General features: G+C 49.2%; 1 protein-coding gene across 7 annotated transcripts in view; it reads right to left on the bottom strand.

Moving 5' to 3' along the window:
• FRMD4A (FERM domain containing 4A) overlaps window positions 1-18,478 on the bottom strand; it is a 313,254-nt gene that overhangs the window by 59,990 nt on the left and 234,786 nt on the right. For all 7 annotated transcript variants that reach the window (XM_053665757.1, XM_053665755.1, XM_053665758.1 and 4 more), the window contains 2 exons: window positions 7,729-7,805; window positions 2,628-2,766 (listed from right to left, as the gene is read on the bottom strand). In XM_053665757.1, coding sequence (XP_053521732.1) covers window positions 2,628-2,766; window positions 7,729-7,805 — 216 coding nt within the window. The remainder of the gene's footprint in view (window positions 1-2,627; window positions 2,767-7,728; window positions 7,806-18,478) is intronic.

The following is an 18,478-nucleotide window of genomic DNA, read 5'->3' on the forward strand; positions in this document are numbered from 1 at the left end:
CTTGTCCCTGGGGCTGACAGATATCACTCAGGAGGCCTGGATTTCCTGAAGCGCTTCCGAGAGAGGAATGGTTGGCATGGCCCGATGCAGCAGGGTGTGAAGCAACAGACAGTGCGCCAGCCCGCACTGGCGGCTCACAAATACCTGGAAGCTCTTCATCACAGGCCTCTCAGCCTTCACTCACTGGGAGGCCGTTCTGCCCACCAAGACGGTTCACACCACAGTTGCATAAAGAACAACATTCCAGAAACAAAAGGTGTTGCAATGTAACACCTACGGGGAATTTTATTACCTATGATTTAATTTGGGGGACTTCTAGAGAATGTAAACTTTACATAAGTGTTGGCCAGGCAACAGTGTATTGGATTAATAATGGAAATAATAAAATATAGCAACTACCTCCCCTAAAGCAGTGTCACAAACATTGTGTCTTGGACCAATCAATAATTTTAGTCAGGAATTTCCTTTTCTGTTCCCTAACTGAGGAAAACAAAGCAGGGTCATAGAACCAGAAAACAGAGCCCTTGGACTTTCCCATGAGGGAACTTGTTCCCCACCTCTCCCTGCAGGTGGAGGAACTGGCCCCTAGAAGAGATGCCAGGCCCTGAAGATCTGTGTGCATGCAAAGCCCGCGGAGGCCAAGTTCTCCGGCCCCTGGGAGTGTGTGCACTCCCTTCAGTCAGGGCTTGCTGAGGACGGCGGAAATTTTCTTCTTGCTGTGGACATTTGGTTTGGCCTTTGAGAAGACACCTTGTTAACTTGCTCTTTTTGAGCTTTGCTTATTGCATTGGTGGACTGACCAGTAAGCCTGGTGAACAAGACTTCTCCACCTGCACAGTAAGGTCATCTTTGAGAATGGGGCTATAGAGCCCTAATCCTGAGTTACCCAAGAGACTATCTGAGAAAAAACAGACAAATAAAACAAACTAAACAGCATGGGGTGGGAGGAAGAGTTCAAACAGCTAACGTGTGTCCTTAGGGTGAAATACTGTCTCTTTCCCCTGCTCCAAATCGTAGTATGACTGCATGGGGTGAGGCGTCTGCTTGCAGGAGGCACTGGCAGTGGGGCTCAGGGGGACTGCCCCCACCCCTCACTGCTGAGCACTGCAGAGGATGCACTCAGTGTCCTGTAGTTTGGGCCTCAAAGCCCTGCTCCCAGAGGGCAAAGTGCTGACCCCCGCCCACTGACTCCGTCGAAAGCGTGAGTCAGAATGCTTGGGCCCAGTTATCTTTTGATCTAATCGGCCCTCCAATTCCTGTGCCAACGCCCATCAACACTTGGAATGCTGTGGGATACTCATGATTCCTAGCAAGAAAAATGTTCCATCCTGTGCCCATTTAGTCGGGAAAGTAACCAAAAAAGGGTCAGGAAGAAAACTGAGTGGAGGAGAAAATGTTACAAAGGAGACTTACGCAGAAAAGGCACCGATTTAAAACTGAATTACACCTTGAAGGACTACTCCTTTCTTCCTGCCCTGTTATTTTACTATCTTTCTCTTACCTCCCACTCAATCCCAGCTCGCTCCTTCTGTGCCTCTCCCCAGTCCAGGGAAGAAGTAACTCCACCCAGATGGAAAATAAGGCAAAAGAGAAACCTGAAAAGACCCAAAATAGCACTGATCCCATGAACCCTATGCCTGGTAAGCCCAGGATCCTGCCAAGCCCCGCCCCCCCGAACTCTTACGATGGGACAAAACCTCCCACAGGTGGCAGTACTGACTAGGCCAGGGGCCAAGGGTGCTGCCGCTTTGCAGTTCTGTATCCCACACCCCCAAACCCTACCCCCAGAGCAGCAAGATCCTGAGAAACACCCAGGGCCCATCTCAAAATGCTGTTCACCTGCGGGGTAGTGAATGGGAGAGGTTTGTGGGGGCCACACCAGGGAAGCCGGGCAGACACAGCTGGAAGAAGAGGGGGCGGAGTGTTAGTGTTTACATAAGCTGTGTGTGAACTGCGGAGACGTCAGTCTCCCACCCACAGAACACGCACCGTGTGCGTCTGGAGTGGGGCTGGATGGGATCTCCCTCCCAGACGACTGTCTACCAAGGCCTGAGGCTCCAGGTCTACCTGAGGGAAACGGTGTTATTGCTCCCCCACCACCACCACCGTTTCCTGCTTTGCATTTTTTAAAAAATGAGGTTGGCTGTTGGAAATGCCTGGAGGGTTTTCACAGCAATTACCCTAAACAGTTAGGTGGTGTCTATTAGTTGAGAATGATTGCTTCACCCCCCCAAAAAGAAAACAATATGCCACTGTTTCAACACCAAAAAGGGCCTCACTGCTTGCTCCTAGAAGAGGTTCGTGAGGTTTAAGCACGGTCAGCATTTCTCCAAAGGGCCCTACCTGGCTGCATTCAATGGGCTGAGCGGCTCTAACAGTGGTCTGGCCAGAGCTCCGTGACAGAGGTGTAAGGAATGTGCCCTCTCGAAGGGCTGCCTCATTCCTCCCTTAGCACCCAAAGCAGGTCTGAGTCTGTGCGCATCTCAGGTCAAAGGACACAGTGCCATCCCCACCCATCCAATCCTCGGTCCCCAAACATGAGATCCGGACAAGGGCTCTCATCTGTCCTCCTCTTGGTGACAGTCTGGTCACAGCAGAGTCCCTCCTGGTCCCAGACAAGGACTTACCTTACTCTGCTTCCTGTCCAGATAGAACTGGTGCTGGCTAATGGCCATAGCCCAAATGGACTTGATCAACGCCGGACAGGCGTACCACGTGTGCACCGCGATGCCACTGTGCCCAAACGTCCTCCTCGTCACGGACGCCCTGCCAAAGCACGAATCAGAAGGTCAACCGCGTTTCTGTTAATGATGAAGAACTCCGCTGACCGGTCAACAGCTTTTACTGAGCACCCACTGGGCCCTACATGCCCTGATGTGAAGGTGACGGAAGAGCATGCGCACATGCTTGCTTTGGGAAACTGGCAGCAAAGGCCATCTTTTTATTTCTTTTTCATAAAAATTGTGTCCAAGGTGTACCACAAGATGGTCTGATACACACACAGTGAGATGATTCCTACAACCTAATAACATGTCATATTCTCCCACAGGCACTGCTTTCTGTGTGATGGGAACAGCTGGAATCTGCCCTTGGCAAATTTCCAGGACGCAATACAGAATCAGCGACTGCAGTCACACTGTCCGTTAGAGCTCTACACTCCTTGATCCCACACAACCAACATCAGTGCCCTCTACCAACGGCTCCTCCTTCCCCCAACCTCCCCGTGCCTGGTAACCACAGTTCTACTTCCTGCTTCTCTGAACTTCACTTTCAATTCTACTTATACGTGAGATCATGCAGTTATTCTTCTGTGTTTGGCTTATTTCACTGAGCATAATGTCCTCCAGGTTCACCCATGTTGTTACAAACAGCAGGACTTCCTCCCTTTTTAAGGATGAATAATATTCCATGGTGTACAAATATCATCATTCTTCTGTCAACAGACACAAGTTGTTTCCATATGTTGGCTGTTGTGAATAATGCTGTTCTTCTGATTTACTGGCTCCTTAATGTTAGAATGTGGCCACACCTCTGCTTGTCTGGGGTAAGATGGGACATGTCAGGTCACTGGGTGGCCCGTTCTGGTCCTCAGCCCCTGGCGCTGGACCAGGACAAACTTCAGAGACAGGAGAGCCTTTGGGCAATGCCGCCTGTGGTGCAGGAGGAGCCGGTCTGATCTCGGCTTGTCGCACAGCCTGTGCGAAGTTCTGAGGGAGTTGGGACTTCTTATATTACTCTCACTCCATGTTCCTTGAAAAAGCTGGTCATCAGTTTTCAAATACATACGGAGGGCAGATAGGATATAAAGAAGCAGGAGTGGGTAGGCAGATAGAAATGAGCTCAGCCAGCCCCTTTCAATACCCTGCTGCACACGTACATGTATGGAGAAGACGTGGAATACGTATATGTATGGAAATGAGACTTCAAAAGTTAAAGCAGAAACACCAGTCCCAACATAACTCTATGTAGCAGAGGCATCGGGGGGAGAAAGAGCTACACAACCACGTCCTCGGTGGAGCGCATTTATCACAGAAGTGTCTGCACACACAGGTGTGCAGGGCAAGGCGACAGGTCGGGGGTGGGGTCCGAAGAAAATGTGTGTTTTCGAGATTAGAATATCTAATTTGAAGGAAACTTGAGGTAGTCAGGACTTATGAATAATCACACTTTTTTTTTTCACAGCTCGCTTTCCCTTAAAGAAAATGTAAAGCCACTCCTGTCACCTTCTCTCGAGGGCTAAACATTTAAAGCAGGTCTTCTTCAGACCCGATTCTAAGGAGAAATTCAAATCTGGTGGTTAGTCGGTGATACTGATTTCAGGCAGGGCAACTCTCCCTTTGGTTAAAACCAAAGTTAAGAGAAAATGCCAGTGCGTGAAAGGCAGTTGATGGCAATGGAAAAGGAGCCGGTGGGAGAGTGAGGCGGACACCCCAGTTATCTGCGAATTTAGAAAGACACTGATCTGAATGTCTCTTTGGCTTGCCATAGCAATGGCTGCTCCTGGAAGTAAATACATTTTTTTGTCTCCCAGTAAAGCAGAATTAGTAAGGAAAAGTAGCTTGCTATGTATTTCAGTGAAAGTGGTGAGCGTTCTACCAGGCTAGGTGCTTATACTTTCCAGGTAAGTGAGAGAGGATGAGTTAAAAGGCCTTCAGGTCTGAGCGGTTCTGGGCAGCCACAGAGCATCTGATCAGACACTGAGAGCCCTTCTCCTGTCTCATTATTAATTTATCTCTCCCCTACATGGTTTCCTTTGGTCTCTTCCCATCTCACCCACATTTCTGTTTCACCTAAACGTTAGAAACTGTTCTCCAAGCCCAGAGAACCACACAAACATGGTGGATGTTGAGTTAGGCACATGTACAGGGGAATAAAGCCCACTGCATGTTCTGTGATCCGCTGTGCTTATCACTTCAGGAAGCACCTGTGCCCCAAATGAACCCCCGGTCCCCAACATGTCCCATGGACAACATCTCATATCTTCATGACAAGATTCTCTCCTGGACTTCCATCCTGTTACTTTGGTTCTGACTCCTTTCCTGGTTTGGGCGTGGGGCTGACCTCTGAACCTTCCCAATATCCAGTCACATTTGTCCTCCCGGCTCAAAACAAACAAGGATGCAAGGAAGCAACAGGACGACCGCTGAACTTAAGGAGCACCGTGAGGCCCTGCAGAGCCCCTACTGAGGGCAGAGACTGGGCTTACAGCTTAGGCTCTGCCGCTGACCTGAAGCAGTTCTCTTTGTCTGCCTCCGTGGATTTGGAAAGGATGTCTTTAAAGCTGCAGTGGACTTGGGCTTCCAGCTGTCATGGATGACGGCACCTCCCTAGCCTCTCCTGCCCTCCTCTGACCCTTCCTGTTTGCCTCAGGGCAGAGAGGCTGTTTTCCCCTAGGGGACAGGACCCTGCTCCCCATCCGGGTTACCTCAGGGTCCTCGATGTCTCTTCCTCTCCTGACTCACCTTTGTCCCCCTGAATGCCCGCCTCAAGCTTTAAATCCTGGTCACCCTGGGAGGTTCTGCTCAGATCTCTCCTTCTCAGGAAGCCTCTCAGGCCAGCCTGGCTTTGGGCAGCCTTGAGCACTTCCCCTTCTGTCCTCTGGGCCTTGGCGGTGCTGCTCTGTGTACAGCGTAGCAGTAAGGTGTGTGAGCTTCGAAGTCAGACTCCCGGGTTTGAATCCTGCCTCTACCACGTACTAGCTACTTGCAACCCAGAGCAGGTGACTGATTCTCTGTTCCTCAGTTCCCCAGAAAAAGGACAGGAACACTAGGGTACCTACCTCCTGGGGCTACAGGGAGGACCCAGAACGATTCATGCAAACAAGTATTGAGAAAAGGGCTTGCACATGGTGAACACCCAATAAATATCACGGTCCTTCTTCTGCCTGTCTCTCCAAATATGCCAGAAGTTCTTTAAGGGTGGTGGGCCCTGTTCTTGGTACCCAAACACAGAAGCTATCCAGCAGGTATGTGATTGATCACTTTCATTTAATAGGCGAATGGCCCACCTAATAGCATTATTTAAGGTTTGGACCCTTTCCTATATCCTTGGGCCTTGGGGAAGGGAATTTAGTATGGTATCAGAGTTAAGGCTCTAGATCCAGAGAGAAAATAAAAATATACACACACCCGCAGATGCAAGGATTTGTTCAAGATGCCCGAGTTAGCAGAATTCCCAACAGCACAGACGCAAAGAGAGCCTGGCCCTCCAGCTTGGCCCCTCAGACTATCCCATCTATAGCTTTTTTCTGTCAAGCGCCGCCCTCTGCATCTGACCCAGTGTGGCAACATTCATTTCACTCTTTTCACATAAGTCTCCCCTCCTTGTGCACTAAGACTGGTCTGGTTCAGTTCACCTGGACAAATAGCAGTGCATTTCACACTGGCTGGACTATTATTTGCAGCGCCTCTCACTCTCCCCATCACTCGCCTGCACGAGTGCATTCCTGCTGTGCAGAGGCAGGGTCTCCAGACTCTAAGACCCTTCTCAGGACCCTGAGAATGCTCAGCAAGCTGTTCTTCCACGCAAGCTACAGCCTTCAGCTGACTACGAGGACCAGACTCTCAAACGCTCTCCATCTGCTCATCCTGTAGTGACCGTGGGGCGTGGGGCAAGCTCTTCCCCTACCCAAGGGGCTGTTTCACACAGATTGTGCAACCAGGCCGGCAGCTCAGGAGCCCTCCTGGTTATCTCCAGCTGCAGCACCCAGGCTGGTGTGCGAGCCTGGGCCCCTGACCGGGTGACGCCTCCCTGGTGGCCTCAGCTCCTCAGGAGGCACAGCACAGCAGCTTGTTCCGAACGCTCAGAGGCCATGTGCGAGGGGAGCCGGTGCCAGCTCCTCGTTCCCCCCAGGGTGTGGGTGGCACCTAAAGTCCACATTAGCTTCTTCATGGAGTTAGACCTTTCTTCTGTCTTCCTAGGACTGTCTTCTAGTTGCTGTAAATTTGTCTTAGATGTATAAAAAGTGACTTACTCTTAGGTGTCAGGATTGATTTTAGGAAATTTTGCTTATTTCTGGGCTGCCTGAACTCCAGGACCGCTAGCAGACAAAGAAAGGAAAAGTGGCGGGTGTGTACTGCCCAGAACCTTCCACACAGGACCTGCCGCAGTGCAAAGCGGCACCCTATTGTCTGGCATCTGACTTGGCATTGATTTGTACGCTATGCTGCCTGGCAGGCGATGTGCCGTGGGGAGAAAAGCAACTGTGTTTCTTTCTTTCACATCCACCCACGAGGCTAACGCTCCAACGTTACCGCTCACAGAGTCAACAAGTTAGCACTTTGGGCACACAGTGTCCTACCAGACACGTTCTCAGAAGCCCTGACAAACCATCCCTCAGACTCTTCTCAGGCAAAAGCTTCCTAAAAGGACTCAGTCTGCTGCTGCCCGGCTTCATTTGGTGTTGGTTACAAAGAGCTACCAATCCTCCTCAAAATGCCCCCAGCATGTAAAGTGAACTCCACACATATGAACAACTAACACATGTGGATAGATGAGATGACTGAGGAACGGCTAACTTCACACACACACACACGGGAACTCGCTGCATGTATCAACATACACAGTACGAAACAAAGCCTCACTGTCTGATTCCAACGCTGTTCTCCATGACCACCCACCCTGTCCCCGCCAAAATGAACAGTAACAATGACAGCACAAAAATAGGAACATAAATAATATGCCGGGTGGGCCATGCCCTCCCAGAAGTAAAGGATTTTCCTAGCTTACCTTCGTGGGTCATGAACTTCCACGGAAAACTTCTTCTCTCTGAAATACAGGTTTTCCAACTGCCTCCACTGGAATATCTGCACAGAAAACAATGCGGTTTACACTGAGTGCTTCCCAGCGACCTAAGTCCTCTCCTTGCTGCTGAATTCCCACAGCTGGCCGTTTCCTTATCAAAGCAGAGACTGCACAGTTGTTTTCGCCTCCTCTGCCTCTGGCTTCTCTCTCTCTCTCTCTCTCTCTCTCTCTCTCTCACTCTCACACACACACACACACGCACACACACACACGCCTCTCTCCAGTTCAAAATCTGGCAACGTGGGTGTGGATTTTCCTGCAGGTTTCTGAACAGGAACAAAACAAGTTCTTTTCAAGTTGTTGCCGGCTGCTTTGCCTTTGTTGAGTTCTCCAAGACAGTTCCCAGCTCTGCAGACTTTTCCCTCCACAGAGGTGTGTGTGGGGGGGGGGGGAGGACTGAGGGGGGCAGGCTGGCGGAGGGGCAGAGGGGCCAGCACAGAGCTGCTCAGGAGGAAGCAGTAGCCATCTGTGAGAGGGCTGCCCTAGGCTTCCTCCCTCCAGTGCTGAAATGGGAAGGCGCTCAAATTCCCAGCCTCCCATCGGGACTCCACTTCCTGCCACTAATGTGTAAGAGCTCGACTCACCCCGGTGATTCGGCAGCTCAGGAAGCCTCCCTGAGAAGGGCGGGGGCTGCCTTGACCTTATTCGGGTTGGGCGACTCTAGATAACAAGGCGAGCCTGTCCAGCCCTTGCTTCTTTCTGCAGCACAAAGCAAGCCAAGGGTCCTGCTGCTGCTGCTGCTGCTGCTGCGGCAGGCGCTCCAGCAGGGAGGGGTGAGAAGGGGAATGAGGGGAGTTCTGAAAAGTGGGCAGTAAAACGAGCTCCCCAGGGGCCCCCTCAGGCCCTGGTGGGCATTCCTCCTTCCAAGGGAGAACCCCTTAACTAAGAAGCTGACTGCGGTGACTGGGAGTAATTAAGGCTGCAGCATTGCTGGGGTGTGGGGAGGGCGGCCTTTCGTAGAAGGAAAAAGAAAGTTACTTACCCCTCTGGGAAATGTCGGAAGAGGTTAAGGTCATGCACATGTTACTTATATCTGATTCATACTGCACCCCTTCTATAGACTTAGAGTTTGAATTTCTTTTGTGAAAGAAGAGCAAAGTAAGGATCTTCCCAGACTCCTCCCAGCAGCATCTGCTTTTCAGGATGTCACCCTCGACCCAGAGTCTTATCATCACCTCCCCAACCTACTCGTGGTTCCTCCTTAAAGACTTGAGGGCAGCTTCCCTGGGTCCCCTCAGCCCCTCCTCCCGGGCCCAGGGGTGCCAGTCACAGCTGGGCTGGAGGGCTCCACCCCTCTGTCAAATGGCTGGAATAAAAAGCCAGTTTCTAGAATGACTGCATTCTTTTCTCTTCAGAACCTGTTGGGCAGACTTTATGACTGTTTTGTCCACATACTAAGGAGGAGGACCCCCATTCTCCCCTGTTACACAGCCACCTCCTGGGTCCACAGCTCAGAGTACACATCACTCTGAAGCCAAGGGAAGCTGTAATTTTCTTTCTTCTTCAGGGGCAATTCCAAGTGGGTGGAAAGATAGATGTTTCAAGGAAAGCGAGCGACCCAGAGCCCTGCACTGGCTCGCACAGCTTCATGGCGGGTCACAGATGAAATGCTGCCTGAGGAGAACCCGTAGGACTCACATGACAAGACCAAGTCTCGGGCTCCGTGCTGATGCCCTGCGGCGCTAAATCCCTCACAGTTCCTCCTAGAGCTCCCGTTGTTAGACACTTACAGACGTTCCACTTGAACTTAGCCACAGCCAGAAAAGCACCAGAACCACTGGATTCCCTGACTCTGACCTCACAACCTGGCAGGAGCATCCAGTCCCAAGCGGCCAGCACTCAGGTTCTGGAGTCTGACTGTGTCTGTTTGAATCTAGGCTTTCCTACAGCCAAGCTGCCTGCTCTTCGGCAAGTGGTAGCACTTCCTCTGGCCTGTTTTCCCATCTGAGAAATGGCCCCAGTGGCCACTTCCAGGTACATCTCAGCAGCAACAGACCCTCTGCATGGCTTTGGCACAAGCTAAGCACGCCACCAACTAGATCTTATCACAATTCCTAATTGTTCTGACTCCTCCCAAATCCTGGGAAATGAGAGAATAGCTCAGAAACAAAATTACTCTTAAACTTCTGCACTCAAGCTCTCAACTGGGGTTTAAGAAAATACAGTTTGATTATTTGCATGTCGGAAACCTCCAAGGAAGTGTCCCATCATTCCCTGCCCATCTCTCTCCCCCCCCCCCCACTTTGAGGGCAAAGGTGGATGGAAGATGGCTGGTCGCTGGGGAGACCCTCAGCCCCTGTGCTGCCCCCACCTTGGCCAGGACCATGGTCACGGGTATGTGACCCGAGGGCCCAGGGCTCAGAAGGGCTCCTTTCTGGTTTAGCACTCTGCAGTCACCACGTTGAAATTCTCTGTAAGTCTGGATGAAGGGCCCTGCATTGTCACTCTGCCCCAGGCCTGCAAACTATTCCCTGGTCCTCATCTTTGGTCCCTCCTGGTTCGAGTGCCACAGGGACTGTCCTTGGGTCAGCAGCATTTGCAGTAAGGCGCTCACTCTGCATCTGCTATCTCCACTCCATTATGAAGAAAGAAAGGAAACCTGATGTGGGCTTGCCTGCAAGCATCTCCCTTGGACCTTTTATCTGGAGCCCCTACTGCCTGCTGAAGGACCCTTCAGCCAACACTCGGAGCTGCACGCTCACTGGCAGCTCCTCCTTCCCCCGATCCCTGCAAAACAGGACCAACTGGGGCTTCCCTTGCAGTGCTCCCCACGTGGTTGATGCAGAGGCCCCCCACCCCACCCCGCCTCGGCCACCAGCCCAAACCACCTGGCTCTGCTGCAGGCCCTCAATCCACCACCGCCACAGCTGCTTCTTCCACCCAGACTTCCGTCCTGGGCCCTGCACCCTGGCCGCCTGGCTCTGGCCTTTCCCTAGGATGATGTCTGTCGACATTTTCTAACAGGGCAGAGCCAAGGCTCCGCCTCACATCTGCTCTAAGATAGGGTTTAAAAAACCATGTTTTGCAAATGAAGTGCTGGGAAGAGAGGCAGTAATGAGGTGCCTAAATGCAGTTTTTCAGGATGGAATTTCACTGGGACATTAGCAGGGTCCCAGGAACCAGGCATGCTGGCCTAACCCTTTCTCCTCACTTGGGGGGATGGGAGGGGCTGGGCAGCAGGGGTTCCGGGGTAGCTGCTGCTTCTGTGCGTCAGGGCATTGGCCACCAGCTGGTCACCCCTGGCTGCAAGGGCACTGTCCCTGGCACCAGGGCTGTGCATTTCTGCCCCTGAGCCCCACAGCTCAGAGGCCCTGCCTGCTAACCCCTCCACTGAAGCTGGCTAGGTAACAACAAGCAAATAGAAGACTTAACCTTGCCTCTCTGACAACAGGCTGCTCTGGGGGCAGCTCCTGATCATCTGTGTCACTTTAAGAGAGACTTCCTGGCTTGGCACAGCTGCGTCAGAACTCTGGCACCAGGTAAAAATGTCCCTGTGCTTTGCGACTCCAAATAGAGACCCATCAGATACACACGGTGATCACCGTGACCGGGCTAGTTCCCTTAGGGTTTGGTGTAACCCCCATGGCAACTATGCCCAAGGAGCTAATTCGAAGATAAAATACGTGGGTCTATCAATGACCAAGGATTTATTAATTAATAAATATTAAATCAAGGTCTTTCTAATACACTTCATTGGGACATCTTTTTTAAAAAAGATTTTATTTATTTATTTATTTATTTTCAGAAGAGGGGAAGGGAAGGAGAAAGAGAGGGAGAAAAATATCGATTGGTTGTCTCTTGCTCACCCCCAACTGGAAACCTGGCCTGCAACCCAGGCATGGGACCTGACAGGGCATCAAACCGGTGACCTTCCGTTCACAGGCCAGTCCTCAGTCCACTGAGCCACACCAGCCCGGGCTTCATCAGGGCATCTTTAAATGCTGTGAACATCCCTTCTTTGAGAAGAGTAAATGGGAAATTTTCTTCTTGAGGAAAATGAGGCCCAGAGAAACTAGGAGAAAGTGCCTAAGGCCATGCAGCAATTCAGTGGAGGAACCAGAAATAGGAGTCAAGGGCACCTGGCCCATTACTCTGACCTCCAACTATGTTCCTTTCCACAAGGGGCCACTCACTGACTGGTGGGAAGAGGTCTTACTCACCAATGGCTAGTGAGCTTTGAGCAGAATGATTTTTACAAATGTAAGAAGTATAAAGCCAAATCTGTTTAGTCCTCTAGAGTGACTTTTCTTTCCCTTTATGCTGTAAGTGATGTTACTTCTTTCGATTCTTACAGATCTGGATTCCTCTAGTTGTCTACTCAGAGGTGCCTTAGTATTCAGTAACGTTCAAGAGAAGACTAACAACAAAAATCATGTTTAAGGATAGTCTTAATCATTTGCACTTGCCCTGATTAAAATGTAGAGATACCATTTGGAGGTGGTTTTACAGAAATGGGGTTTGTCACCATTGTTGGGACAATGGCTGGTACTAGATATGGAGTCGTTACTTCTGACCCAGACTTGTGATTCCCAGGAAATCACAGATCTTCTAATTCCCCTTCTGGGGAGAAAATGTCCTAATGCACAAAATAGATGGAAAATGTTTTCCCATGGAGAGCAAACAAGAGTGTCTAATAAATGCCACTTTCAGCCCCAAGTGGGACAGGGTACATGTAAACACCTAATGGGCGGGACCTGGCAGTGGATTCTGTGAGCTGGTCTGGATTCCCACATCCTGTGTGCAGCTGCCGGTCGGAGCAGGAAAGGGCTAACGTTACCCTCCCCCCAACCAGGGACAGATGAAGGAGCCCTGACTCCATGAGACTTCCCCCTGAAAGTGTTTACTGAGTGCTGGGACAGCACGTGGGTGCTGGGAGAGCTTACAGAATGATGCAGAAATAACGTTTTGAGAGGAAGCTCACTCTAGTGGCTCTGACTCTTGACTAGGACTTCAGGGAGTCTTGTCTTCCTCCTGTCCCTGAGGCTGAATCACCAAGTCTCTTAATGACCTCTCTCTGAGTAACTTCCTGCTTCTCCTAGGGGGACCATTATACAGAATGCCAGCAACCATCTGGTCTAGCCCCCTCTTTTTGCAGATAAAGAAAGCCCAGTGGAGAAAGGTTAAGGGTCTGGCAGAGGTTAAATAAGTAACTGATGTTGGGACCCACTCTTGTGACTTTTGTCCTGGGCTCTTTCTAATACACCAGGGAGTCCTGACAATGAGTGAGAACAAGGCTGTCTCAAGCTGATGATTAAGTAAATGATCACTTCTTCAAAGGCCCTTGGCAGTCTCCATGATGCTGAATGCTTTCCAAATACCAGCAAGGAGTTATCTTCTAAGAAGAATTAGTCTCATGGCCAGGAATAGTCTCCAGGCTCAGAGGAAACATACGTACTAATAAACTTCTTTATTTTACTTCTGCTCTGTTCACTTTCCAGAAAGGCTGTCACTCACTACTTTCTGGGTATATTTATACCTTCAGTAAATAAAAAATGAGCTGCCATGAGGGCTATACTTTGAGGGCTACGGGACAAAAGGAGTGGGTGGAGTTCATTTAAAATGGAAGTGCACCATTTAACCCGAGCCTGTGTGCTCAGAGAACATTATCAGGTGAGCTCTGATGAGGCTCTGCTATCACGGGAGAACTAACGCTTGGGAACAACAAAAGCACGTATATGTTTTCAGTGGGTTAACACCACAGGTCAGACATTTTTTTATGTCAGTTGCTTAGGCATGCAGTATATTTTACATTATACCTAAAGAAGACAGAAGCAAGGCCTTGGAGTTTTACGCAACATGTAATCCCCATCCCCCGTTCAATCACTCAAGTAGTGGTGTCTACTTGGTAGGAGCCTACGCTTGTAGGAAAAGGAAGGACGTGATGTCTAATGCACATTTGTATTGTAAGAAGCTTACAATCTAAATCTATTTCGGAAGACACAACATCCACAAAGCAGATGGTACTTGTGTAGTAATAACTTCCTGATGGAGTTTAAAATCACCTAGAGTTAACTGAACAAGACACAAAGAAATGGACAGATATTCCATGCTCGTGGATTGGAACAATTAACATTGTTAAAATGACACTGTTCCCTAAGGCAATCTATAGATTCAATGCAATCCCTATGAAAATCCTAAGAGCATTTTTCACGGAAATAGAATGAAAAATAAAATCTGTATGGAACCACAAAAGACCCAAAGAGCCAAAGCAATCCATGGGCAGGGGAGCAGCAGAGGTATCATACTCCCCAACTTCAGACTGTACTACAAAGCTATAGTAATCAAAATAGTATGATACTGACTGACAGAAAAACAGACACACAGACCAATGGAATAGAACTGAGAGCCCAGAAATAAACCCACACATATAGGGCAAATAAGTTATGACAATGCAGGCAAGAACATATAACAGAAAAAGGAAAGTGTCTCCAATGAGGGATATTGGGAAAACTGGACAGCCTCATGCAAAAAAAAAAAAAAATGAAACTAGTCCATGATCTTGCACAATATACAAAAATCAACTTAAAATGGATTAAAGACTTGAATGCAAGACCTTGAACTACAAAATAAATAGAAGAAAACATAGGTGCCAAGCTCCTGGACATCAGTCTTAGTGACGTTTTTGTGGATTTGATTTCAACATCGAGGAAACAAAAATAGGACTACATCTAACTAAAACTCACTTATACAGCAAAGGAAACCGTCCACAAAACAAAAAGGCAATCAACCAAATGGGAGAAGATATTTGCAAATCATATATCCAATGAGGAATTAACATTCAAATTATAACAAGAACTCATACAAGTCAACAGTAACAAAATAAACAACCTGATTTAAAAATGGGCACAGGACTTGAATAGACTTCCAAAAAAAGACATACCTATGGCCAATAGGCAACTGGATAAATATTCAACATTACTAATTATTAGGAAAATGTAAATCAAAACCACAATGCAATCAGATAGCACCTCCTACCTGACAGGATGACTAATATAAAAGAGACAAGAAATAAGTGTTGGAGAAAGGGGAAACCTTGTGCACTGTTGGTGGGATTATAAACTGGTGTAGCTAATAGGGCAAACAGTATGAAGGTTCCTCAAAAAATTAAATTAGAACAACTACATGCTCCAGCTATTCCACGTCTAGCTATTTATTCAAAGAATACAAAAACACTAATTTGAAAATATATATGCATCCCTATGTTTACTGCAGTATTATTTATAATAGTCAAGATACGGAAACAACCTAAGTGCCCAAGGATGGATGAATAGGGAAAGAAGATGTGATATGCACACACACACAGGAATACTACTCGGCTGTAAAAAAACACGAAGAGACGAAATCTTGCCATTGGAGTCGACACAATGCCTCGAGGGTATCATGCTAGGCGAAATAGATCAGAGACAAATATGATTTCACTCATGCGGAATAAAAAACAAAACAAAACAAAAACAAGATACAGACAACAGATGGGTCATTATCAGAGGGGCAGGGGTGGGAGGAGGGTGACAGGGGTAAAAAGGGTCAAATGTACGGTGACGGACGGACACTAGACCCTGGGTGGTGAGCATGCTGTAGTGTGTACAGATGCCAATTTACAATGTTGTACACCTGAAGTTCACATACTGTTATAAACCAATGTTACCTCAATTTGAAAAAGTAAAAAACCACCTGTAATTTCTGTATCAGGCTTTTAAAAATCTATAGAATCGTCACACCCTCTTACTGAAATACGTCCCATGCTTTTGTCCCAGATAATCAATATCCATTCATCACTACTCTCCAAGGTCCAATTCATCATTCTGAGGGGCAAGACCGCTGGCTTGGAAGTCAGGAGGCCCCAGCGATGGCCTGACTTTGTACGGCCCTCTGCTTCTCAGCTTCCTTTCCTGGAAAGGCGGGCTGTGTGTGGGTATCCTCACGTCCCGTGCACGGGGTGAAGGTCGGCACTGTCATCCCCGCATGTCACACTGCTTCTCTTTGGAATTTAAGAAATCCAGTAGCTTGTCTTAGCACAACTCCTACTTGGGAGACAGTGTAGACTAAGACTGATTTAAAACATGGTTTCCAAAGCCACACCGTCTGCCGCTTACTGGCTGGGTATCGTTAGCAATATAATTTGTGTTTTAGTCTTCTCACCTTTGAAATCCTACCGCCAATAACAAGTTTTGTTTTCATAGGGCTGCGATATGAATGCATGACTATGTATAAAGTGCTTAAAATAGTAGCTAGTATATTTATTTTTTATTGAGTTAGCAGTCAATAAACACTAGCTGTTATATTCTTTTTCCTCCATCATTTACATGCAAGTATTCTTCTTAATATAAAAAATAAAGTTCTGAATACTTTGAACATTCAGCAGGCCAAAATACAGGTCTGTGTCATTTTCTTTGAAAGATGGCTAACATGGTGTTACAGGCATTTTAAAAAGTGTCCCCTGTTCATTGGATTGGTTGCCAGGCAAGCGCAGGCCCAACCCAGCTTAGCGGTCACTGCCGCTGTTCACTGAATCGTCTGTGGGCTTCTCGGTCCCCGGTCTGAGCAAGTCGGCACCTGAGTCGGTTTGACCATTTCCTGCCAGAACTTTGAATCCCCAAACCTTCACCCTGAAAGTACCCAACGGCAATGCAGCTCAGTACACCGGGAATGGGTCGTACCGGAAACCAAACAGGCCCCGGCACTGGCCAACTACATCCACCAACTACCCACTTACAAAGCGCATGTGAGCGTGCCCTCCCTCACCTGCACTGACAGAGCGCTCCTGGCATCTGTCACCTCCTGAGAGGGGCATGACCCCAGCAAAGACAACAGTGGCTAATTCTTCTCCGCAGCCAGACCTAATGGGATCAAGATGTCCCTCTGGCCAGCTGCCTCCTCCGCACTGTCAGAGGACACGAGCTCTAAATTGATTAGGTTCATTCAGTGACAGACACCCAAAGCACCGGGCCTTGACCCCTTTCATGGATGGCCTCTTTTTAACCCATCAAAACCTTTTAGCTCTGGCCTGATGAGTCATTACTACCCGAGGAAAAAGGGCAAGAGGGTCACCAAGGGTTAAACAGGCCTGGAGAACAACATGCTATTTTATTTTTCCCCATTGGACTTCATTTCCTTGTCTTTTTCTTCTGGGAGGGCCTCTCTCTATATATGATTTTATTCTGTGTACTTTGGCATTTGTTGAAGAAAGATGTATCATAAAGCTTTGGCAAACATAAAAACTTTACAGACAAGCTGAAAGTATTTTTCCTTTCTTCTCTCCTCAGAGGGGCCGCTGGGGCGTGGGTGAGGCTAGTGTTCGAACGGAGAGGCCAGCCGGGCAGCACCTCGGGGTCTGGCTGTGGGCTTTCTAGCCACGGGCGCTGTGGCCCAGTTGTGTGTGGCTGCCCCTCTGTGCTCCAGGGTCCCCTTCAAAAAAACATTTGAAGGCTAATTACACTTTCTATGACTATGTCAATGGGAGGCATCAAACTCAAGGAATGAGTTTATCAAACTCAAGGAATGAGTTTGAAGCATATCTGACATTTCTGAATTATGACGGGCCATGTCACCTGCCATGGCACCTGGGCTGCTGTAGGGGGTTTGTTTTGACTACTTTGGAGGGCAGACTTTGAGGAAAGCATATGGGGTTTTTTTCCTGTTTTTTGTTTGTTTGTTTGGCATGAGAGGCAATTTTCGGTTCCCTTACAGCTGGCAGCTCTGTCAGAGGTGTGGCCTCCCAGGAAGGCCCCTGACTTCCCTGTGGAGGCATCTGACCCCATGGAAGACAGCGACAGGACAGAGAATGGGTTGGCAACTGGCGCTATGTGCAAACAAACACACACTCATGACTAAAACCTGCACAATCAAGCTAAGAAAAAAAGATGAAATGACAAAACTCTACCTAATGGTATCCATGTGAAACAAAGCTGGAAGAAATTAGGAAGCCTCAAGGCCCTTCGGAATAACTGTTTGAGAGAGGCTCGCGTACACTTTGAAACAGCAGTGCTTCCCGGGCTGGCCCGTCCTGCCGGGGAGGGCCCGGTCCTGCAGGTGTGGTTTCTGTGGGTACCGAGCTGGGCGGAGGCGGACCGCCTGCTGCCAGAGCCCTCGGGGGTGAGCTCTCGCCGCTCCTGGTTGGAGAGCAGCTCAGGGAGCACGGAGGCTGAGTGGGCACCGGGCCAGGGTTGGCAGCTTGCTTTTCAAGTCAGGCTGCTGCCTAGGACACTCGTGGTCTCGCTGGCTGCTCTGCAGTGGCGGCTGCAGCCAGCGCAGAAGGGAACCTGAGACCTGTCCCACCTCAGCCCCGACTTCCCACTGGAGGGTCCAACTCCGAAGCTGCCTGAAGGGCAGGAGAGGCCATCTCTGCAGCCTGGGCCCGGTTGAACTTGGTGACTTCTCTCCCAGGATCCTCTCGCTGGGGCCACTGAGTATCTGCCCCACAGTTTTGTGTTCCCAGAAAGAGAGAGGAGGGCACTTTCCAGAGGTGAGAATGCTAACTCCAGAATCTCCGTCGTTCCAGGAGGGCAGCTCCTATCTAAAGCTCTGCTTTGTCCCTGTTTCCCAGGAGGAATTCTGAGTGGGGGCAGACCAACCTGGGGACCTGTGAATCTGGGGGGGGGGGGGGGCAGCAGGGGAGGAAGTGCAGCCTTCTGCTCAGCAGCCTGCCCTAAACCCCTTTCTTTTCACCAGAGCTGCC

The sequence above is a fragment of the Artibeus jamaicensis genome, unplaced genomic scaffold (genome assembly GCF_021234435.1).
Source record: "Artibeus jamaicensis isolate MK-2021 breed Jamaican fruit bat unplaced genomic scaffold, CSHL_Jam_final contig_426, whole genome shotgun sequence".
NCBI classification, from domain to species: Eukaryota; Metazoa; Chordata; class Mammalia; order Chiroptera; family Phyllostomidae; genus Artibeus; species Artibeus jamaicensis.